Source organism: Pezoporus occidentalis, unplaced genomic scaffold, assembly GCF_034315485.1.
Source record: "Pezoporus occidentalis ecotype Australia unplaced genomic scaffold, CSIRO_AGI_Poc_V1 ctg1, whole genome shotgun sequence".
NCBI classification, from domain to species: domain Eukaryota; kingdom Metazoa; phylum Chordata; class Aves; order Psittaciformes; family Psittacidae; genus Pezoporus; species Pezoporus occidentalis.
Window position 1 is genome coordinate 1,684,103 of NW_026912778.1, and position 24,225 is coordinate 1,708,327.

Consider the following 24,225-nt stretch of genomic DNA (forward strand, 5'->3'; position numbering starts at 1 on the left):
TAGGGCATATAATCCATCAGCAGGACTACCAAGAAAAATTGAATTCTGTAGTTTTGGACCACATTAAAAAATGAAAATAAGGGAGAAGTTCACTGCTGAGTACAAGTGCAACCCCAGTGCACACAGAAGGCAGGGCAGCAGTAGTCACCTTTAAGACAGTAATACTGTCTGGTTCATCCAAAGGGAATTTTGTGAATCTGCTGGATGATGGGTGCAATTTACTGTTAAGTCAAGCCTAGGAAGGAGGGGATGGCTTTACCAAAGAACTTGCTGTTTTGTGAAATTTTCCTTCTTAATGTCTGTGTTTTATTTAGGCCTGTCATAGTCTTAAGGGAGTTATTACTGTGGCTGGAGTATTACAAATATCATTGGTTGTATTCAGAGCTCTCAGTTGCATTACAGTTCTTCCATTATGCTGACTTTTACTTTTCAGAGCTTCTATTGATGATATGACCAGCCAGTCTGTGTCTACAGAATACCCAGTAATTACAACAGGCCACTGTATATGATTTATTAGTATACAGAAACGATTGTGCAGCATTTTAGCTTAAGTAGCCTCAGGCATCTTGCTGAAGAACTGTCTTTACTGCTCTTTGTTGTTTTGACATGCATGACTCAGTGGGCTTTTTCTCCTTCAGAACAACTACTGGAATTCATGCATCAATTGCCTGCTTTTGCCAACATGACAATGTCAGTGAGGAGAGAGCTCTGTGCTGTAATGGTGTTTGCAGTCGTGGAGAGAGCAGGAACTATTGTACTAAACGATGGGGAAGAGGTCAGTAGAAGTGGCTTTTGACTCTCCTATTATACCAGACATCCCAGATTCCACAAGGTTAAGGTCCCCTTTTGTTGCCAAAAAAAAAAAAAAGTAACATTGAGCAGGTAAATTAAACCTGGTTTTATTCTGGATTAGTTTAAAAGCTTTTGTTTAAGCACCCACACAACATTTCTTATACAGTAAGAGCATGAGAAAATATTCCTTATAATGTAAAAAATGCTTCCTGCCTAATGGAGCTGATTTTGGGAGTTTATTATTTCATTGTTCAAGTGGTGTTTTAAAACTTTTCTTTTTTTACAGTCTTACATAAACTCTTAAAGGTAAACTTAAGATCCCAATTTTCGTAAACTGGAAATAGCTGCACATTTTAGGCAAACTAGCTTATAAATGTTTTTAATAGGTACTAAAAAGTAACTTTTCCTTTGGAAAAATCATGAGGGTAGTATCTATATACTACAGTACTACAATGTTAAATGGTTCAGTTTTCATGTATCCTGTGACATTTAATTTGTAGCTGGATTCCTGGTCAGTCATTTTGAATGGCTCTGTGGAGGTGACATACCCTGATGGAAGAACAGAGATACTCTGCATGGGGAACAGTTTTGGTGTTTCCCCTACCATGGAAAAGGAATATATGAAAGGAGTGATGAGAACCAAAGTGGATGACTGCCAGGTAGAGTGTCGTGCTGTAATATGTGCAAAATCACAAACATATAGGCATAATGCAATTTGATATCCAGATGCAGTTTTATTTTAAACTGCATATATGTAAAATCTCTGGTATGTAACCCTGAACAATAGCTGGAAGTATGGCACCTGAATACCCAGTCTGGGAAATTGAATTCTCTTTATCTGGACAAGGATCATTTTGGTTGAAGAGGTTTGTCAACATGCTTTCTCCAGAACTTGAGGCCCAGAAGCCTGGTGCATACATGCATATTCAGTCAGAAGAAACACTGTTATTTCCTTTCAGTTAAATATCTAAGTTCATATAAAAAGACAGTTCGCTGTTGCCCAAAAAAGGAGACAAAGGTTTAAAATTTTAATAAGTTATAGAAGTCAGTGCATAGTTTGTACAGTATTTTCTTTTTCTACATTCTAGTGGGTGCTTTTAATTATATCTGCACAGTGCAGGTGCCAAGAATATTCATTTATTTTTGCACTTTTTCTTGGCTGAACAGATGATCATAGAAAATATTTTTCCTGCTATATGCTTTAATCCAGAAATAATTTGTTTCTGTGTGCCTGCACTTATGTAGTTGAGTAAGTGTTAGTTTTCTTAATGACTGACTTTACATGAAAAATGGAAATAATTTACAATAGCAATAAATGCAATAAATAAAATCTAGGTTTTCCCTTCAATCTCTTTAACCCTTCTAAATACCACACAAAAGCTTGCATGGAGAAAAAAAATACCAGCTAGGATACTGAGCTTCATCTCCAGCAGAGGGGAGGTCAAAGCTGCCAAACAAAAATGGCTGATAATGCTAAATCATTCTGCTCTGATGAATCTTGGTCTCTTCTAACTGGAAGATTGTAGTGGAAGTACTGTGATTGTGTATTTATCTGCTTACTACAGCTGAACTGCTGTAACAACAAATTTGGCTCACTGAAACTACTTTATCTTGTCTATTAATAGATTACTTGCATCTTAAGTCTAAATGCTTTCTGGAAGATTTTACATTTTAATACTGGTGCGCGATGATTCTTTCCAGTTTGTTTGTATAGCCCAGCAAGATTATTGTCGCATCCTCAATCAAGTGGAGAAGAATATGCAGAAGGTAGAAGAGGAAGGGGAGATTGTGATGGTGAAGGAGCACAGGGAGCTTGATCGCACTGGAACAAGAAAAGGTCACATTGTCATCAAGGTAAAAGCAAAGGAGAGAGTGTCTTGCAAAAGTCTGTGTTCTAGAAGCTTAACTTGGCAAGTTAGGTTCAGGATTTGGTCATATATATATATTGTAAGATATATATTTAAAAATAGTTAATATTTCTAGTTTTCTCTTTAGAATTATATACATTGATAACTACATGATTTCTATAGAAATTAATTACATAAATTTTTTACATTTCTTATCAGAATGGTTAGGCTGTTACATTTGCTTATCTCATAGGTCAGCGTATGCCAGTATTCTTTCTAGTGTAATACCTCTTCAGTATAAGAAACCAAATTTGCATTTGTTGAAAATCTGCTTTAATAACTAAGATTTTTTTTTTTTTTTTTTAACTAGGGAACAGCTGAAAGGTTAACAATGCATTTGGTGGAAGAGCACTCTGTGGTAGACCCAACATTTATAGAAGACTTCCTGTTGACATATCGGACCTTTCTTTCCAGCCCAATGGAAGTGGGCAAAAAGTTGTTGGAGTGGTTCAATGACCCCAGCCTCAGGGATAAGGTTGAAATCCCCTGAATTACATACTTGTTACCATTTGCATTGAAATATAGGCTATTTGTATCCCTTTTTGTGTCTTCAAATTTGAGTGTCTAACTTAAGTTCTGTGTTTTCCGTATATAATACCACATGATGCAATTTGGCAAATACTTTGTGACCTTTTATAAAAAGAGACAAGAAAATATAGTTAATATATTGTTAAGAATGTGTTGAGCTTTATAGAGCATTAAAAAACCCCAAACACAACCCAGATACAACAAAGCAATCTTCCCTAAGCAGAACTGCCATGATGGAAGAATAAGGCCTTGTATACCCAGTTTTGGCACACTGTCTGTTGAGGCTGTGCTGGGCTTCAGTTTTGCACTGCAAATTTTTTATTTTCACTCATATGCAACTTTCTCACATGTAAAAAAAAAAACTAGTAAAAATTTCAATTTCCAGATACTTTTTTAAAATTTGAAACAAATGGAAATATGTCAATAAGTTTAAAAAAAATCAACTTTTATTTAAATCTGAGTATTTATTCTAGAAATGCTGGTATATCTGCTGCGCCTTGGAGGAAGGCTTTTACATTTGGCAGAGAGGATGGGCTTTGCAGCTAATATTGTTTAGCACGGTACTCAGAGCTGTAATATTGTAGTTCATCTTTAACTTATTTTTCTTGCCCTCCAATGGATAATCTCCCCAGCCTCTGTAAAACCATGTGCCATCACAGTTGCTGGCATCAGGTCTGAAAACCTGCAACAAAGAGCGACTCTTTGTTCTCCCATCTCAATAACCAACCCTTTCTGTCATCCACTAGCACTGACAGAAAGGCAAGAGTTGGAGAACAGCCTGGGACAAGTGCAGATAAGCAAGTGGGGAGCAAAGAATCTGGAAAATTTTTCTCCTTTATGTTAGGGGCTGATAGGCAGTGAGGAGAGGGAAAGGGTAAAACTACCTGAGAATGATCAGTAATCAGACTGGGACATTTGAGACCCACCCTTACTGATTATTTTGCCCAGCAGCAGGGTATTTTACAGCTTTAATCCTCTTCTAATGCTGTTCCTGATTGTGACATAGTAGCATTCCCCTGTAAATCACCATTCAAGCCTTTCCAGTGCAGTGTTGTTTGTGTGTACCTCCGTGAATTCCAACTTTGAAAGCAGCATTGATACTGAAGCCATCTCTGTAGTGATTTAAAATATATTACATAGTACAGCTCATAACTTCCCAGCCAATTTTAGATATGAGCCTAAATTTAGCCAGTCAGTGCCTGGATTTTCCAGGGTCATCCACATTAATGAAAAACGCCACAGATGTTTAACAGAAAGGAAGTTCATCTTCAATTTCAGAGGTGGAAAAATCTCAAATATGTCAGAAATGCTACCCCTAGCCTACATCCTTGTGGCTGGGAACTGCAGTGTGTAGTGCTGTGCAGCTGCTCCTGTTAGAGATCTGAACTCTGGGAGTGCTTGATTAGTTTGGTCAATAAATTTGATATTTCATCTGAATTCACTTGCTTTTCTGGGGTAAAAGGCAAACTACTTGGAAACTGTATATGAGGGCGTATATGAGGGTGGCAGGGTTTGGTTTTGGATGCCTATTGTCACACCTTTAGAATAAGAGGCTGCAGAGGTTTAGATTTTGTGCAGATGAAAAGAACAGAGAGGGGTTAGCTTTAGCTGATTAAAATTTGCATGAGATCTTGTTCTTAAGCTCTTTTTTAAAATGTTTAGAGGTTTTCCCCTGCTAATTTGCTTTCCCAGCATAACAGAAGAAATGCAGCTGTATTTTTAGAGATAACTTTGAGTGGCACAACTGCTTTGGATTCATTTTAAGAATAGTGTGAATCAGTATTAATTCAAGATACAAAAATCTGTATTTTGTCAGGACAAGTGCTGCTGATATTCCAGGTCAAATTTCATATGAAGCTATAATTTAATGGTGCAAGCATGTAGTTTTTAAAAATACACCTCTTATTTTGTGGCTTTACCTTCAATTGATAGTATTCTTTTAGGGTGTTTTCCTAACAAACTGTAAAATACCAGCTAAGATCCTTCTGAACTTGGTAATCATAGTTGCTTGGGAGGTAGTAAGGATGGAGAGAAGGGAAGAGTAGTATGCTGAAAGATTGACTGTAAGGAAAATAATTGCATTTATTTGTTGTTAAAACTTCTTTTCTGCTTCTCACTATAGCTTCTTTTTCCTGTTTCTAAACATACAATAGCTCTTTTACAAAGGTAACTGCTTAATAAGGTTAACAGTGGCTTATCTAAAGATTTGTGAGATTCAGAAGCCAATATAAAGCAGTATCAGAAGCTTTATGATCACGTGCTTGAAGAATTAAGCAGATTTGGAAATATACATGAACAGGAAATTGTTGTAATAAGTCAGAAATTGATCAAACTTGTGGCCTTGTACCTGTGTGTCCTGTTCCGTAATCAGATTTGATACAGCTAGTGTTAATTTTCTAACTCACAGTATTCTTTATGAAGTACAATATACAATTGCTTATAGAAGTGAAAGCAACTTTAATTCATTCTGCCCTCCATTGCATATTAGTAAAGTTAAGTTGGGGTGGGAGGAGGGTGTGTGTATACATAAAAAATATGTAGGATTCCAATGGAAATTTACAGGGACTTTAAGGAGCAGTATAAAAAAATCTAAACCTTGACACTAGTGCTGTTCTGGTTATTCCTAGAGAATATTTATATTCTTGATTAATTTCCAGGTTACACGGGTAGTATTGTTGTGGGTGAACAATCACTTCAATGATTTTGAAGGAGATCCTGCTATGACTCGATTTCTGGAAGAATTTGAGAATAATTTGGAGAGGGAGGTAAGTGAGGTTTTTTTTTCCTGACAGTGTGGAATGGCAAGGAGTAGACAGGCTGTTGTTATATATAACTCAATTTGCTTTTCTCTTGTAGAAAATGGGTGGACATTTGAGGCTGTTAAATATTGCTTGTGCTGCTAAAGCTAAGAGAAGATTGATAACCTTAACAAAGCCATCTCGAGAAGCCCCTTTGCCTTTTATCTTGCTGGGAGGGTCAGAAAAGGGATTTGGAATCTTTGTTGACAGTGTAGATTTTGGCAGCAAAGCTACAGAAGCAGGCTTGAAACGTGGAGACCAGGTATGTAGTATTTTCAAATGTCTTCCGTCCCACCCCCCCTTCTCTTCACTCAATAAAAGTAACATTACCTCTGTATTTTTAGATACTAGAAGTGAATGGTCAAAACTTTGAAAACATTCAGCTGTCGAAAGCCATGGAAATCCTTAGAAATAACACTCATCTGTCTATCACTGTGAAAACCAATTTATTTGGTAAGTTTGTGAGCACTTTTTATTCTAATTTCTGTTCTAATTTAGATGGAGTCTTAAATTATTATTTTTAACAGTTTAAAATAGTTTTGTTTGAGACACATCTGTACTGGGGAGAACAGAAAAAAAGCAGCTTGCAGGTCCTAAAATACCTTAATTCATAATTGAAGAGGAAAAAAATTATAAATAGGGTCTGAGAAGAAGTGACCTAACTCTCACAAGTGCATGTTTCTGGATTAAGAGAAACTATTGTGACCATTTAGCTCAAATTTATAAAACATGCTTATGGATGGAACAGTCCTTTCCCAAGAAAGAAGCCTCTTGGAATTTCAGCTTATCAGTGATCTCAATCTGTCTGCTGAATTTGCTCATAGTCTTTCAATCTATGCCACAAGATTAATAAAAACTTTCTTGTTAGCTAGGTGAAAACAATCTTGCTACCCTCTGACTCTATTCGCTTCACTTCTCCCTCTAACAAGTACTAAAGCAGTCATGAAGGAACCTTTAAGGAGGTCAGGACCTCAGCATCATAAATAAGTAATAGTTTGTGGGTTTTCTTTGCTTTTTACCACAGAATACTTGAGTTTATTTGTATAATTTAGTGATTTGTTCCCCAGATATCTTTTTCAGGATAAGGTTCTTCACTGCAAATAAGTAGGGCAGAACATTACCACAGGATGTCACTTCACTAACTGATGATTAAATATGCTTAGGCTATTTCTGAAAGTCATTTGTCAAAGTTTTTTCCTGGGAATTTTTTTTTTCTTTGCATTAAAGATTCTAATATTTCAATTGTCTTCAATGATTAAGGCATATCTTCATATATCTGTAAGAACTTGTTTAGCCTTGCTTGTTTCTCTATGTGTAAGTTCTGTGTTAGCATCCTTCACACACTAGATTTTTGAATCTTATGCTGCTTTTGTTGCTTTAGTATATTTAAGATTGTCGTGGTTTAAACCCAGTCAGGCAACTTGTTCACTCCCCCCACTTCTTGCCCTCCCCCTACTCCCGGAGGGACGGAGAGGAGAATCGAAAGAATGCAACTCCCATGGGTTGAGATAAGAACAGTTTAGTAACTAAGGTATAACACAAATCACTACTGCTACCACCAGTGATAACAATGATAAAGGAAATAACAAGGGAAGAGAATACAACATCTCACCACCAGCCAACTGATAACTCGCACCCCCAGCCTGACCAAGCACTGACCCATACCTCCTCCAACCCTGCATACTCCCACCCCTTCCGTCTAACTCCCAGTTACATCCTGGGCATGACGTGCTGTGGTATGGAATACCTCTTTGGCTAGCTTGGGTCAGGTGTCCTGTCTCTGCTTCCTCCTGGCTTCCCCTCCTCCCTGGCAGAGCATGAGGCTCACAAAGTCCTTGGCCAAACCAAAACATCCTTGTTATCAGCTCTGTTCCCCGGCCGAAAGTCAAAACACTGCACTGCACCAGCTACCAAGGAGGAGAAAAATGGCTGCTACTGCTGAACCCAGGACAAAGATATTAAGACAAATGACAATTTCTTCAAAAGTTGTTTTTTTTTTCTAAGTTTTTAACCTTGTTCTACTGCAAATACTGAAATCACAACACAATAGAGTCTTAAAACAGGTAACTTTCAGTGTTTAAAGTATTCCTTAATCCTAAACAGAGAGTTTCGTTTTCTTTTAACAGGAGTCTGTGTCTGATTTGTCTCTCCAGCCTATTTGACAGTAGTTATTGGCTCAGATTACTCTCCTCCACTTTTATTTGTGTGTCATATTTGAAGCTTTTGAATTCTCATGATTATTTGTTGTTCACCTTTAGAGATAAGGGAATATTAAGAACAAAATTAATAAACACATCATAGTAAAACCTAGCCCATAATACTCATCCTTAGCTGATTGCACTTGTTCCTCACTTCTGCAATTCCATGGGTTTAATTATCAGTTTTCATTTACTATTACAAATCATCAGATGATTTTTCCATTGATATATGGAGACTCGATCTCCAGCTGAGTGTTGTGTGATTTATTTAAATATATCAATGCTTCTCTGAAGCTAAAAGTTTCAGTAGAAAAAATACTTCACAAATTCCTCAGGTATTCTGCTTCAGAGATGCCTTTTTGGTAGGAAGCTGAGGGGAGCTTGAGAGGGGTTTTTGCCTATCTGGCAAATGGACACAACAGCCCTATCAAATGTGCAGAGTGTCTCAGTAGTCTCATACTTTCTCATATTTTCCTTATGACTATTGCGGTTTCCCCTCTGATTTCTGATATTTTTTTTTTTCTTTTGGTCCTTAATAACTTACTTTGTTGCTAGTTAGCTGTTTAAGGCCTCTTAAACAGATAATTCCCTATCTCATTTTGATCTAGTGTGCTCTTTTTACATGTGCTACTATTCTGCAGAAGATAACGTCCTTAGCTTGAAAAGTCAGTCCTTCTGTTGGCACCATCCATGCAACCATGTGGTCATCTCGTATATTTCTATTCTGGGCTGGGCTGATTTATTGATATACTGATTCATACTACAGAAAATGAATGTCCTTTTAAAAATCTAAATGTTTTTTAAAGTCTTGCATCAAAATTAATTTAATGCTTGAATTGACAGAATATCCTAATTGATTTTTTTTTTTTGTAATGTTTAATATTGAACTGGTCTGTTGTGCAGAGCTTTCTTTTACATTTTTGTTCTTTTTCTTTCTGCCCTTTTTCTGTATTGTGTAGTTTTTAAAGAACTCTTAACACGGTTGTCAGAGGAAAAAAGAAATGGAGCTCCCCACTTGCCTAAAATTGGTGATATTAAAAAAGCGAGTCGTTATTCCATCCCAGACCTTGCTGTTGATGTGGAGCAGGTCATAGGATTAGAAAAAGTAAATAAGAAAAGTAAAGCCAACACTGTTGGGGGAAGAAATAAATTAAAGAAGATACTTGACAAGACTCGAATCAGTATTCTGCCTCAGAAACCATACAAGTGAGTTTTATATTTCCTCTTAAATGTGCTTTGTGTTAAATTTTAATAATTTCACGATACTTGTAATTTGTCATGATGCTTTTTAATTTATTAATGCAAACCATGGTTACACCTAAAAAAATATACTAGAAGATACTAGTCTGAATATTTAAATGATCATAGGCAACTAATAATGCAGCTCCTGACATCAGTATGGACATATTTTGCTTCTTATAAAGCAATAAGACAAATACTTTTTAATGTAATTTACTGTTTTCTTTTAAGGGGACTGGAAGCATACCAGGCAATTAATTTCAAAGTAACTCTGCAAACAGGTTTACTTGCAAGTGGTTGATAGGAGAAATTATTTCAATTTATCTACATTCCAGTGATTTGTCAGAATTTTGAGTACTGCCATAAGGGAGACTGAAGTTTAACTTGGATTCGTTGATAGATTTGAGTATTTTTTTAATGAAAGCTAAATACGGTATCTGGTATCTTTTATTCTATGAACACATTTTAGAAATTGTATTCTGATAAGGATTGTTGAAAATAATAGAAGAAAGAGTTTTATGATTTTATGGGAATCTGATTCTTGGCCAAGGCAGATGGCATCAATTGGAAAAGTTAATTGTAGAGGGTAGTTGATGTGTAAATTTATGTTTTCTTTTTCATGTCCCATTGAGGAAGAAATCTATTCTATGTAAATTCACTGAAAGACACTTGTGCTGAAAATCTAGGACTTTTTCCTGGTATTACTTTAAATAAAAGTTTGCTTAACTAAGGTAATGTTAGGTATTCTCAACTAAAGCAATACTGTTCTGAAATATTATTAATAGAATACTAGTAATAAAAAGGTTAAATCGAATATGCATTATTATATCCAAGTAATGGATATTTCTTAAATTGGCAGCGATACCTTTCAGTAGAGGAGAACATGTGAATCTTCTCTTTATATTGTTTGTCTTTAGAATGTTTTATTTCAGTGGTCTGAAATAAATATGAGCCATGCATACTGTTAGGTGTGATTTTTTTTTTTTTTTTTTCTTTGTTCACCATTGTGCACAACTTTGGCATAAAATTCTCTTGTTTTTTTTTTTTTTTTTTTCTCTGATTCCCCTCATTTCTGCACTTTTTCTGTGCAGGGACCTCTTTGGGTAAGACTTAGAAAAACAGTACACTTGACCTATTTTCTTCTCCTTTTGCTAGCTTTACTTCATGCGTTACATATAGCAATTTGTCTGCAAGCCTGTTGACATTCAGTTGTTTGTGTCTATGGTTTCTGCATAGAGATGTGTAGCTGTATGTAGACTGTCGTGTTTATGCTTTTTTTTTCCCCTATTGTGTAGAAAATTCTATCTCGTTTTCCCTAATATTTAATGGTGTTGCATATATTAAGGGATATCACCTATTCTCACATGCATTTAAATACCAAAAATCAAGAGGGATAAAAAAGCTGATTTACTCATTAATTAAAGTAGGAATTTAAAGACTTCATCTCATAAGCTAGCTGACTCATGAAACTGTCCACCTTTTCTTGAATGTGAGTACTGTGGGTCTCCAGTGCCTTCAGAATGTATCCAGATAAAACCAATCTTTAAAATGGAATTAGGTCACACTTAGATGGAGCTTGTCTCTTTGTGAGACACTAAATCAGTATCGGGTGAATCAGTTTGAGCAGGATGTAATCCGTTCCTTCAGTCTTGCTTTTTAGTCAAATAATGTCAAGTAACTTCCTGACCTGAGCAAAGAGCACCATTTACTCTGCATCTACTGGGAAATCTCCTCTCCACCAGCTATGAGGCAGCTCTTGAAGTGTTATTCTGGTTACAGACTCCACTTGAGCTCTTGTCATTCTTTACTCTTCTAATCCAGAGTGGTTTTGTGGGCTGTAGGCTCGGTTGCTCCAAATAAGGATTAAACACAACCCCCACCTCCATCTCCAGCAGAGTCCCTGGTCTATAGTGCTGCATCCCAGACAAAGAAGCAGCCTCCCTCTCCCCTCTCTATTTGCAGCCCTGCAGTGGGATGCACGGTATACTGCAATTTGAAGGAATAAGCATTCAGTGACCTCTGCCTCTCTGTTATCTCTTCTGTCCTTTTGCAGGAAAGTTAGTTCTTAGTTAATGCTATCTCCCTGCATAGGAAATGCATGCAGGAAGGGACAGAAATGCCTTTCCTTTTAAACCACAATCTCCTGCCACCAGCATAATAAAATATTTTACCTAACAGCAGGGGCAGTTGATCATTATGGGACTTGAGGTTTTCTAGTGTTGCTATTTGTGTCTGAAAGTTTTGGGGTTCATTTCTTGTTTGCATAAGTTAGAACTTGCTCAGATTCTGATTTAAGTTTTTAAAATAGTGTAAAGTGAGTGTAAGGTAAATACTTTCCAATTTAGTATAAGAATGCTTAGAATCAAGAAGAACTTTAGAAAAATTGCTTTCTTTTTTAAACTAGCATTTGTCAGTTGATCCACTTTACTGAGGCTGCCTTGGTAATGATGCACAGGATAGAGATAAGGTCATATCAAACTGACAAAAAGTGAGAGGAATACATAATGCAAATGAAACTATTAATATAAGGGGGAGGGTCACATTGTCTTAATTTAATTTTAATTTAGAGAAAATTCTGGTGTTGGCACATTTATGAAATATGCAATAAAGCTGTCTAGAGCCACCAGAAAGCACTTTGAGGTTCAGGGGCTTTGGGAGGTTTTGTTTACTTGGTTTTTTTTTCGCATGTGGAGTTCCTACTTGAAAGACAATATTTCAGTTTCTGGGAATGCTTATAGTTGTAGTGAAGACTTATCTGCTTGTGGCTTAAAATAAAAGTGCCGTGTGCTGAACTGATAATCACTGCTTGTCACAGTATTTTGTGCTTTATGTGGAAGTACAAAAATACAGATGTTCAGATTCAACTTAACCTCTGATTGAGAATGAATCCAGGAACCTTTTTTCAGTGGACTTGAGTGTTTATCACTCTCGGGGCTTGGAGTGTACATTTTGTAATTGTCAAAAAATAATAAGCCTAACAGCTCCTCAGAGCTTAGTGGTGAACATGAGGATCTTCTGGCAGTGTGAGCAGGCACATCTCATCACTTTGGACATTCAGGTGCTACTGGCAAAGTGAGACAGCAAGCACTGTTGTCTGAAGAATTTTAACTTCTAAATAGTGATTACTGTACTGATAATTGGAAGTGTGAAAATGTAGTGATATAGAGTCCCTACATCTCTAGTATAGCCCAAGCTCTGGACGTCTGTAAATCTTGACTGTATTTCTTTCTGGACACAGTGACATTGGAATTGGCCAGTCTCAAGATGACAGCATTGTGGGACTGAGGCAAACAAAGCACATTCCTCCTGCTTTACCTGTCAGCGGAACCCTGTCATCCAGTAATCCTGATCTACTGCAGTCTCATCATCGTATCTTAGACTTCAATACTACTCCAGGTAAAGATCTGTTTCTGTTGTTGCCCTTGACCTTATAATTTCCTTTCACTGATCTCGTTGTTTGGGGTTTTTTTATGGACTTCCAGAGTCTAAAGATGCATGTGAGTTTTTATTAACTGTATGCTGTAACCCCCCCTGATTAGCCAGATAGATACTAATGCATTAGGGTTTATTGCATTTGTTCCAATATACTTTACCCAAATATATTAGACGTCTGTTACTTAAGTATGTTGTATACAGAGTGCCTCTTACTGATTGAATACTCTTGGCCATAAAACTTGCTTTGCTTGGTATTATTTCCCTGGTAGATCAGTCTTTGCAAGAGTGCAGTATTCTCAAAAAGCGCAGTAGATCATTAGCTTACAGTAAAGAAGAGGGCACTGGACTGGGACACAGGACGTGCATTTCAGTCTTTTTCTAAACAGACTTACATGATCTTGTACCACATCTATAAGGGGCAGAGTTTCAAAGTTCCCTGTTAGTCACCCTGCCTTACATCTTTATGCTCATTTTTTTTCTATATAAAGTGATTTAAAATCCCATTCAGAAATGGATTAAAAATGAACACATTTAGCAGACAGGAACAAAGCATGGGGGAGAGTGATGGAGAAAAAGGGGGGAGAATTCAAGAAACTTGAGAGCCTTATCTTGTGAGAAGGATTTAGCTGGAGATCCTGGTGGGGTTAGGATTTGGGCTCTTATCTAACTGCAGGAAGGTTCTTAGTGGGAAACCTCTGAGTTAAGTATCCAAATCTTTGCTGTTAAAATGTAGCTGCTGGAAGAGGATATGGTGGCGGTAGCTGTACTGATACTTGGTTATTTTAGTCTAATCTTTAAAGTATTACTCAACAGTAGAGCTGAAAATTTAGTGCCCTCCTGAGCCTGAGGGTTTTCAAACCTTACCTAAAGTGACAGTGCTTAAACATCATCCTACATGCTTGCCAAGTTGGTGCAATCATCATTCTCAAAACTTTGACACTATCACCTCCGTTTTTATATAGGGCTAGAGAACACTACAAGAAGGTGATGTATGATTTTTGTGCTAGTGCCTAAGATTGATCCTGAGAGAGTGGAAAGATTGTTTTTTTTTTTTTTTTCCTATTTTATCTAACCTTGTGTTCATATTCTTTATCAATAAGTCTAACTTCTTTTCATCACTTTAGCTATTAATGAGTGAAGATTCTTTTCTCCAGCTTGCCATTTACCTAGACCAGACAGTTCTAGGTAATTAATGTACCCCTAATACTGAGTACAACACTACAGCTAATTTCCAGAGCTGTGGGCATCACTGTCTCCCACAGCTTGAACAAACTCCATTAATTGAGAAGGAAAGCCATTACAGGTCTGAAGGTCCTTCAGTCACAGATGGAGTTTGGATAAATTTAACAAATGAATGATGATCTACTGTTTGCTTTGAGGAAAGGAGATAAATAATGGTGTAATGCTGTTGCTCCAGTGTTAATAACTGCTTTCACATTGTCTTTATAGAAAACATATTAAGTAATTTGAGCTTTATCATTTATAAAAAAAAGTTGTTTTTTTTTTTTTGCTAAAAATTTGGCAAATTTCCACACACTGAATATTTTTAAAGCAATTCACAAGTATAATTTTTCCTTAAGGAGGGGAAAGCGGGACTAAAATAAAAGACATATACCTTAATATGCCTTAGGGATGGTTGCATTGTAGATAGAAGAGTTGAATTATATATTCAACTTTGTATACTTCACAACTTGGAAAAAAATTAAAGCCTTCAATTTTAATTTCTTTTATTACTTTGCTCTAAATGAAAGGTGGAGGCAGCTTGTAAGAAATTGAATGCACTGGAGAAGAAAGGGAGAAGTGGTTTAACAGCTGTCCTTCGAGGCTTTGGGGGATATCCCTCAGGACAAAATACAACTTGGCAGTTTGGAGGGGTATTTTATGAGGAGAAAATAAAAACAGCTTGAAATATGCAAAAAGTCATTTTAGTTTCTCTTCTGATTTGCTCAGGCTTTTTCAAATATACTTTTTAGGGTTTATTTTTAAATGCTCATAAAGTCAATAGCACTTTGATTTCTCTTGTGCTGTCTTTGCTGTTCGATTGGAAGTCAAAATAATAGAGTAATGATGAGCAGCCTGTCACTGTTACTTTTTTGGGTTCCCCCCCCCAAGCTTTCTGAGGGACTAGATGCTTTTGATACAGCATTGCATTATTCAGCCTGCCACTCCAGTTTCCTTCTTTGAAAAGTAGTGAAGGGAGGTGATTACAATTCTAAAGTGCTGTTTTATTTTAGAATTATTGTGCTGAATTTCTTGCTACCATTGCTATAGCTGTAATCATTTCAACTGCTAGCAGACTTCTCTGTGTTCTCTATAATGCTTTTGCTACCAGCTCTGATAGGTACGCAGCCTGAGAAATTGGATGGTAAAATACAGTGCAAAGATAATACTTTTCTATTTGCTGTTCTCTGCGTTTCTTCATGCTAACTTCAGTGATCCAGCAGAGCAGGTTATTTTCTCCTTATAGAAAGCATTTGTTTCTTGGGAGTGTTAAGCAAGTTCTCACCTTGGTATTGTTTACAGTAGCTTCCCACCTTCATAGCATTTCTTTGAGTGGCAAGTATTTTGGTAACAGCAAGAGGCAATAAGAGACCACTGGAGAGTGGTTTCTCTGTTTTTTATTAACATCTCTGAAAGGCTGTGTCTTTGGAGTCTGCCTTCTTCAAGATACCAAAGAATGTAGAAATTATTTCAGGTGCTGCTTTGTATCTCTCTTCAACCAATTACTGAAGGAAGGTGGGTCCTTCAGTACAGTTGGTGATAAAGGCAAAATTAGCTTGCTGGTTATAAGCTATTTGCACATTTGACTCAAAAACTTACAAAAAGACTAAAAACTCGCCTGTATTGATACCTGTTATCTGTAGCTGATGATGTAGTCATCAATGTAATTTTAATGTGTTTCAGTATTACTGCTTCTCAAGCTGCAAAAATACTACTGTAAGCTTAAAAGTTACAGGCTTAGTTGTGTGAAATGTGTAAACTGATATATTTAAACTTAAGCAGCCGTTGTGGCATGTAGATCAATTCCTATCTGAGAGATTAATTTTAATGGTTTCCAAATGATTATTTTGGAGACATGCAGCAGCAGTGGGAAGACACTAATTTTTGTTCTTTTGTCACAAGATTTCTGTTTCTGAATAGATTTTCTGTAGTAACTTGAATACATGTTATGCACAGTCAGGTCGTGTAAGAAAAGACTGTGGTTGTATCAGAGAGCATGTTTTCATCTGGCAGTTGTTTTTTCAGTGTTTTTTTTCATAATGATAATTCTTTGGCTGTAGATTCAGAAGACTTTCTATTCTTCCCTATTTTCTTGTTTGTGTGACCTTTATGATCTCAAAAAAAAAGGAATTTTTTTTTCAAAATATATTTATTAAAGAAAGAATAATGACTAGATGTCATGCCACACAAAACTAGAAAAGGTTATTTGTACCAGAGGGAAGAAATTTAATTAATTGAAAGTATTTGTCAGTTTAAAATACCTTATTGTAAAAAATCCAGTGGTGGGTAGCTGTACAATTTTAGCTCTATTTATTTATTTATTAAATAATACAATTATATCAACTTCAGTTGGCTAATGGGTCTTGATTTCCATACACTAATGGAAATATCAAAATATATGTGGATTTGATATTTCCTTATAGCTTATCGAAATGCCAAATCCAACAGGTGGAGTTAGGCTGTTAATTTCCCAGACTTCCTAAAAGCAGCTGCCTTGTAGGTATTCACTGAAAGTTTCTTGTCATCAGACACTTTGAGAAATAAAGAGCAAGTTTTCAGTCTGTTACTTACATTGAAATCATAATAATAAAGGTGTATCAAGGATAGAATATTTTTGATGATTAAATACTTGCATGCAGTAATACTGTTGCAGTTTATCTGTGTATACATGCATGCTGGCCATTATACATGCACCTTTCTAGCTACTTACATGTACACACCTTCCCTTTGTATGTGGCACCAGGGTTGAGTGTCATATTTAGGCAAATGAGTCTATTGTCTTAAGAACACCCTTAGGAAGATTGACACTCCTATCACCTGATTTGCTTAAGGTTCTTACATGTCAGTCTATAGGGTAGAGTCCTTGATTTTCCTCAGACTAAAATGGAATTTACCAGGACTCAATACGTGTGAAAATCAGAGTACTCGTGAGTGTTTCTGTCCAAACTTTGTAAACATTAACATATTTTTGTTTTGCCCCATGAATAGCCTAATTTATTTTCCTGTTTGTTAATAGAACTAGTCTTTAATTAAAAAAAAAAATTAATTGAAAAAGATGTTTTATAAGGAGAGATGTGAAACGATACCAAAGTAAAAACTGATAGCACTAGTAATTAGACTTAACTAGACTCAACGTAACTGATACTGTTGCTTCTTCTTGTTACAACTGTTTTTTCCTTTGTGCTTTACTAAATTGCATACCTTGAATGTAATTTTTTTCCCAGACTTGCCAGATCAAGTTCTGAGGGTTTTCAAGGCAGATCAGCAAAGTCGCTACATCATGATCAGTAAAGACACAACAGCAAAAGAAGTGGTCATCCAGGCTATCAGGGAATTTGCTCTCACTGCAACTCCTGATGCATATTCACTATGCGAAGTTTCTGTCACACCTGAGGGTGTAATCAAGCAAAGGAGGCTTCCAGATCAGTTATCCAAGCTTGCTGACAGGATACAACTGAGTGGCAGGTGAGACTGGAGACTGTGAGCTCCAGTTTATTAAGTCAAAATTCTGTTAATAGAAATGTTATTTAATTATTAACATTCTGTTACTTTAAAAGAAATTGCTCTTTATGCAACTTCTTATTAATATCTAGGCATGGTGAAATTCCATTTATTCTATGATTCCAACTTGATCATTACTGTGACTTTCACTAGTATTTGAATATATTATATCTAGCATCTTTTTGAATTTTGTTTTTACAGGTATTACCTGAAGAACAACATGGAAACAGAAACTCTTTGTTCAGATGAAGATGCTCAAGAGTTACTAAGGGAAAGTCAAATTTCCCTACTACAGCTCAGTACTGTTGAGGTGGCTACCCAACTGTCCATGAGAAACTTTGAGCTATTCCGTAATATTGAACCCACGGAATACATAGATGACTTGTTTAAACTGAAATCAAAAACAGGTTGCACTAATCTAAAAAAGTTTGAAGAGGTGATAAATCAAGAAACATTCTGGGTAGCTTCTGAGATTCTAAGAGAAACTAACCAGCTGAAAAGGATGAAGATCATAAAGCATTTCATTAAGATAGCACTACACTGCAGAGAATGCAAGAACTTCAACTCGATGTTTGCCATCATTAGGTACTGCCCCTTAATGACTTTACTTCTGAGTGAAAAGCAAAGTCTTACTTATGTTAGTCTAAACCAAAATGTGTATTTAACAGAGTAAACCAATTAATACTGCTAACATCAACACTTGGCAATCCAGTAAAGATGGCAGTTACCAGTAATCTGAACATGACATCAAAATGTTTGCTGAAATATTATTTGGAATGCTACTATTATGTACTTATCACTGAAGGTGTTGAAGCAGGAGTCATTGGTGAACATGGCATTAGAGAAACTACTGCACTTATTTAAAGATAAGATAAAGAAACAGCAGTTATATGAAGAAAAAGTCTAACATTGTCATAAATGAGTGGGTTAATTTCCTAAACAGAGCTCATCATTGTATGCATAGTTCCCAGTATCTTGAATTCATTGAGCCATGATATGTTGGCCTTGGTTTTCTTTGTATCAGTAGTTTCTTGGATGGAACTCTGATAGTAGCAGACTATGATGCCCTATAATAAGCTGTAAATAAAGCTCTTTTGATAAGAATATAAAAAACACTGCCAATTTCAGGCAGAAAACCTTTCTTAGTTTTGGAACGAAAAGGAGGATAATGTGTGTTTATGCACATTTTTTAAAACATTCACATTCCCTTTAACAGCCTTCTAAATTTGGCAGAAAGAACCTACCAAAAAACCAAAACCAACCAAACATCACCCCAAAACACACCACTAAATATTGCCTCTTCTGAAGAAACTTGAGTAAGTTGCATTAAAATGACAATTGTATCACTGTCTCTGGTACAAGCCTGTGTCACATTTAGTCAGCAGATTGAATGTGATTATTTTTTTTCTGCAGACCTCTAATTTTGACCCATTCAATCAAATGTGGCAGGTTCCAAAGTCAAGGAAATATGCTGATAATCAGTCAGTCTCTCTGAGACATGAAAATCTCAAGATTTAGCTCTGTTATTTCATAAATAAAAGCAGCCTGCCTGCTAGGAAAAACGCGAAGGAAAGATTCTATAAACCAAACTTTCCCATAGGTAGAAATGCATAGCAATACAGGCAATGCCATGAAAGGTGGTGATGGGGAAGTTTGTACCAGCTACAGCTTCAAAATAACCTCAAATATATAGAATCTGTTGTAACAATTTGATCTAGACACAGCAAAGTCAGGTGGATTATTGAAGCAAGAAGGTGGGATCACTGTGCTGTCACCACCTAAATGTCATGTAGGTGGAAGATGTTTTTTCTTCCAGTCTGGTAATTTGGAAATAAGTGGTGATCCTGAGGTGCTCCTAGGTTATAATATCATTATCAATTTAAAACATTGTTCCGAAGTAGTAAGAGTGAATACATGCTCTCTATAGTTACTCATCCATGCAGATATCTCCAGTATTGCTAGCTTTTATAAAAATAATCTTCACTGTTCTATGATGCATGCTGGCAAAAGGAAGTTTTCACTTTCTGTTCCTTTGACATTGTTGCGCTACGCTATTCTGGCTATATGATATTTATCCCATACAAAATTTAACATGTTGTTTTCTATGTATTTTTTCTTTCAATTGTTGAACTTTTTTGCATTGTTTGTTTGTTTCAAGTGGCCTGAATTTGGCACCAGTTGCGAGGCTCCGAACTACTTGGGAAAAGCTTCCAAGCAAGTATGAAAAACTGTTTCAAGATCTACAGGACTTGTTTGATCCATCTAGGAATATGGCAAAATATCGTAATGTCCTTAACAGCCAAAATCTACAGCCCCCCATTATCCCCCTGTTTCCTGTTATCAAAAAAGACCTTACATTCCTTCATGAAGGTAAATGCACAAGTATGTCATCTCTTACCAGCTGACTAACTGGCTTTGCTACCTGATAACTGATGTTGTTAATTGCTGATTGTAGGAAATGATTCAAAAGTGGAGGGCTTGGTCAATTTTGAGAAGCTGAGAATGATTGCGAAGGAGATACGCCATGTCGGTCGTATGGCGTCTGTGAACATGGATCCTGCTTTAATGTTCAGAACGAGGTAAGTGGGATTCCTTAGAGCTTTTCCCAACTAAGAGAAGGCTAGGTATCAACAAGAGGTGCTTTTCAAGTGTCCCTTGTTATACTGGAGCAGTATGAGTTGTTTTGCTTCTTGTAAACAAACAATTTATTGATATGATGTGGTGTTCTGAAGCTGGAGAAACAATTACATTTTGTGTTTATCAGTGTATATTAAGATGTTTTATATTATTCCTTAGCTGCCAGTTACTTCATGAAAATAAGATTCTATTAGTGGGAAGGAGGGGGAGATACTGTCTTGAACGCCACATATTAATCTGTTTGAAATGTTAACATTGATGTGTGCCAGCTATAAGGCTTTAGTAGAAGTGGGAATGTATCTGAAACAGTGTTAGAAAATGTGGGAGTGAATGCTCTTTGGCTTCATGTTAGACCAGCTTATTGCATACTCTTTTTCTTAATTTGAGCTGGAAGAGTTTGTAATATCTGACTGTATGCCCGAATCAAGGCTCTTTTTAATGTTTGTGGGCTTCCAGAACTGCTTGTCCTGAGGTCTGGTCTTTTTCTTTCTGAGCTTGTGATCTTTCTCTGTCTCTTCTTAAACCCATGCTTTACTCTTCCTGGCTCTCACTTGCAGGAAGAAGAAATGGAGGAGTTTGGGGTAAGTGGTTGGAGACAACGTGCACAGACATTCATTCTTCCCTTACCATTTGCATTGGTTCCTACTTGCTACCTAATTTTCTGGTGCTTTGATATTTTTTTCTTTTGTTAACCCTTTTTTACTGACAATACATTTTCATCCAGGAGTGCTTTTGCTTTTGACATTAAAAAACAAACATTGTAAATTATAAGTGATTGTAGGTAGGAGCGGGGTGCTCTCCTTCCACACCTCCAGTGTAAATTCCCAAAGGAAGTGACTTTTGGTAAAAGAGAAATTGTAAAATGGCAAGGTTGCAACAGCTGAAAATTGCTTTTAAACTTTCTTATCCCCAATAAGCAACTGTCACAAATACAAAAGTTAAAACTTACAGTATCTGCTAAATTAACTTATTTTCATGTTACAATTCAGCCGTCACTTTTAACAATTCAGGAACAATGCATAGCTTTCATATAGGCATACATACATTGAAATGTGCATGACGTTTGTTTCATCATAAACTAGCTGATCATTTTATTTAACAAAAAGCTGTCTTCAGTCTTGCAAGTCACAAGGAAGTTTGGTTCTGTAAAACTGGGCTGCATATTTTGTATACAGTCTGATTTTAAAAGTATTTAGAGAGTTTTCAAAATGCCTTCTGTATATGTATTGAAATTCAAACCTCAGCTATAGTCTTCTGTCAGCATTGCCTCTCTGCATGAGCTTTTTCTAATGCTCCAGTCTTCTCAGTAGCTGGCTTACGTGAGAGAGCTAGCTTGAATGCTTTTCTAGATGTGTGAAGTGATATTGCCTAGTTGGAGCAGAATAGGTTAAAATATTTGTGTAATTAAAATAGTGCCTGTAACCAAGTAAAACAATTTCTTGACCCTCATCTTTCTGTCTGTTATAGCTGTTTGACTTACTGGAATGAGGCATGTAAGCTTTGACCGTAGACTGACATTCATGCAATCTTTTGCACGTTTCATGCTTACCAAGTGATACTGTGTTGGACTAAGTCATACTTTTCCCCTCTTTTGTCTTCTCTCCTGCACCCCTTCACTCCAGATCTCTCAGCCAGGGCAGTACGAATGCAGCTGTGCTGGATGTCGCACAAACAGGGGGTCATAAAAAGCGGGTCCGTCGCAGCTCCTTCCTTAATGCTAAAAAACTGTATGAGGATGCTCAGATGGCCCGGAAAGTAAAGCAGTATCTCTCAAACTTGGATCTGGAAATGGATGAAGAGAGCCTCCAGACACTGTCTCTGCAGTGTGAGCCAGCCACCAACACATGTGAGCATTGTCATTTGTTACGTATTCTCTACGGAAGTAATTGGGAACAGTAAGTAGACAATGAGGTGGGAAATGATGTGTCTAGTTATTTTGAAGTACTAAACATCTCTAAATCTTAAGGAAATCATCTTGGAGATTAATAATACAGAAGCATAGCATTTATATAGGAGATGAGGCTTTCAGATGATGTCATGATGAAGTGCAAAAGGATTCTTTAGATTTTTCCATACAGAGGGTATGGAGGACCCACACAGTTCTGATGTACCCAGGCTATTGGTGTGAATAGAGTTGGTCATCCAGGATATCTTGGTCTTGGGAGGGAACAGGGGATTTCTTTATGTCCAGATGTTTCAGAAACACTTGAAGGGCTGCACCTGGCTGCAGCAGAGAGGGACCTTATCCTGGATATTGGTTTCATTTTGATTGAGGGAATGCTGTATCTTATGCCCTTCTCTTCCTTCAGGGTAGCAAAAAATAGTAATTGGAGTCCTTATGATAGCCCAGTATAACTTCCAGTAATGCTTTTGGTAACTATAACAATAGCCATTTATGAGAGTTTTATTCTGAGAACGAGAGTTGAATACATTTGATAATGTACATATTTAAAATATGAACATTAAGAGGGAAAGGATTTAAATCTCCACCTCTTTCCCTCTTCATCTTCTCTGTAAAGCTGTCCTGCTGCATTAATTGTACAATTTAAGCACCTTTTAATTATTAGTTGAGTGCTTTACACTGCTCAGATTGAAACTCCCACAATATTTTAACTGCTGTTCATTCTGCGCTTTCTCCCTTTTCTTGCCAAGTGCCGAAGAATACAGGAGACAAGCGATCTGGAAAATCTGAAACATCACCAGTGGCTCCTCGGGCAGGCATCCAGCAGAAAGTGCAGCAACAGCAGCAACATAAAGTAAACCAAGCATTGCAGGTCCCTGCTGTATCTCTCTATCCTTCCCGCAAGAAAGTGCCAGTCAAAGACCTCCCACCATTCGGTAAGTGGAACAATGAAGCATTCGGTTTAATACTCTGAAGTTTGTTTGTTTATGTCAGGGAGGCCTTTTGAATCAAATCAGATTCAGACATTTATTTCTGGTAGGTTTATAAGCAGGTTATGCCACTTCATGCAGTGTGTATGCATAATTCTTTTCTTTAAAAATGGAAAGAAAGAAATTGAGGAAAGCACCCTGTCAGTTTAATCAGTGTAAGTATTTACCCATTACTAGCAGCTGGAAGGAATGAATGTTTCTGACTGCCCACCCTGGCATTTTGCTTAACCTTTCCAAAGGGATTAGTGAATTGGAGCTTTTGAGTGGTCCATCTGAGGTGTGTCAGAAGTTTTGGTGTTTCTTTCAGAACCTGAACATTTAATGTGAAATTCAGGCTTGCTGAAACTGGTAGGCCTGAAGATTCACGTTGAGAATTGTCCCTTTGGCTTCTGCTTCCTAGTGCTTTTTAAATTGTTGTTATTCAGTCATTGCTACCTGTATGTTGATCGTAGGTACTGACTATAGGAATTTTTTCTAATCTGATTTCCAAATCTGTCCCAGCATGTGTACAGAACGTACATGCATTATTAAAGAACTTCTTACATATCACTTGTAGTATGATAATATTCCTAATAAGTATTTGTAGCATAAGCGGCCCCTCCTATTGGCAAGGTAATTTCAGGATGGTGGTGATTTCAGAAAAGCTTAATTCTGATTTCCCTTTTTATTAGTTTTACTTGTGCTCTGCTTAGGCTGCTAGTGAAACATTGGAAGCAGCAAAATAAGTAAGAAACAATTCATTATTCATCTAGCTCTTGTTGATTTTAACATTAAACTTTAATCTTAAAAGGACTTTGAACCTCCATAGACTTTGTTATTACTCATGGTGGGACTGTTTTGGAAAACTGCTAGGTTATGTTGATGAAGCAGCTGTAAATTATTGCTAGCAGGATTCTGATCCAGCAGATCAAAGATAAATTCTGTAGAATTCCTGAAAATAACCTCTACCGCAAAAACTGTCAGGGAAGCTCCATCTTCACTCTAAAGACTGTCCCAGGGTGAATTTTCGAGGGGAAGGAAAAAGAAAAAAGGATACATGTTGCCTGAGGGAAAACAATTCTTGATGCCCTAGATCTC

At 36.7% G+C, this 24,225-nt stretch overlaps 1 protein-coding gene across 8 annotated transcripts in view; it reads left to right on the top strand.

The window, feature by feature from the left end:
* Positions 1–24,225, top strand: part of RAPGEF2 (Rap guanine nucleotide exchange factor 2) — a 197,861-nt gene that overhangs the window by 158,892 nt on the left and 14,744 nt on the right. For 7 of the 8 annotated variants that reach the window (XM_062610149.1, XM_062609911.1, XM_062609991.1 and 4 more), the window contains 16 exons: positions 639–775; positions 1,293–1,451; positions 2,494–2,646; positions 3,010–3,174; positions 5,885–5,992; positions 6,084–6,287; positions 6,370–6,478; positions 9,183–9,429; positions 12,701–12,858; positions 17,343–17,583; positions 17,821–18,204; positions 19,778–19,989; positions 20,075–20,198; positions 20,814–20,837; positions 21,879–22,102; positions 22,909–23,094. In XM_062610149.1, coding sequence (XP_062466133.1) covers positions 639–775; positions 1,293–1,451; positions 2,494–2,646; positions 3,010–3,174; positions 5,885–5,992; positions 6,084–6,287; positions 6,370–6,478; positions 9,183–9,429; positions 12,701–12,858; positions 17,343–17,583; positions 17,821–18,204; positions 19,778–19,989; positions 20,075–20,198; positions 20,814–20,837; positions 21,879–22,102; positions 22,909–23,094 — 2,835 coding nt within the window. The remainder of the gene's footprint in view (positions 1–638; positions 776–1,292; positions 1,452–2,493; positions 2,647–3,009; positions 3,175–5,884; positions 5,993–6,083; positions 6,288–6,369; positions 6,479–9,182; positions 9,430–12,700; positions 12,859–17,342; positions 17,584–17,820; positions 18,205–19,777; positions 19,990–20,074; positions 20,199–20,813; positions 20,838–21,878; positions 22,103–22,908; positions 23,095–24,225) is intronic. The other variant, XM_062610068.1, reaches the window with a different exon arrangement.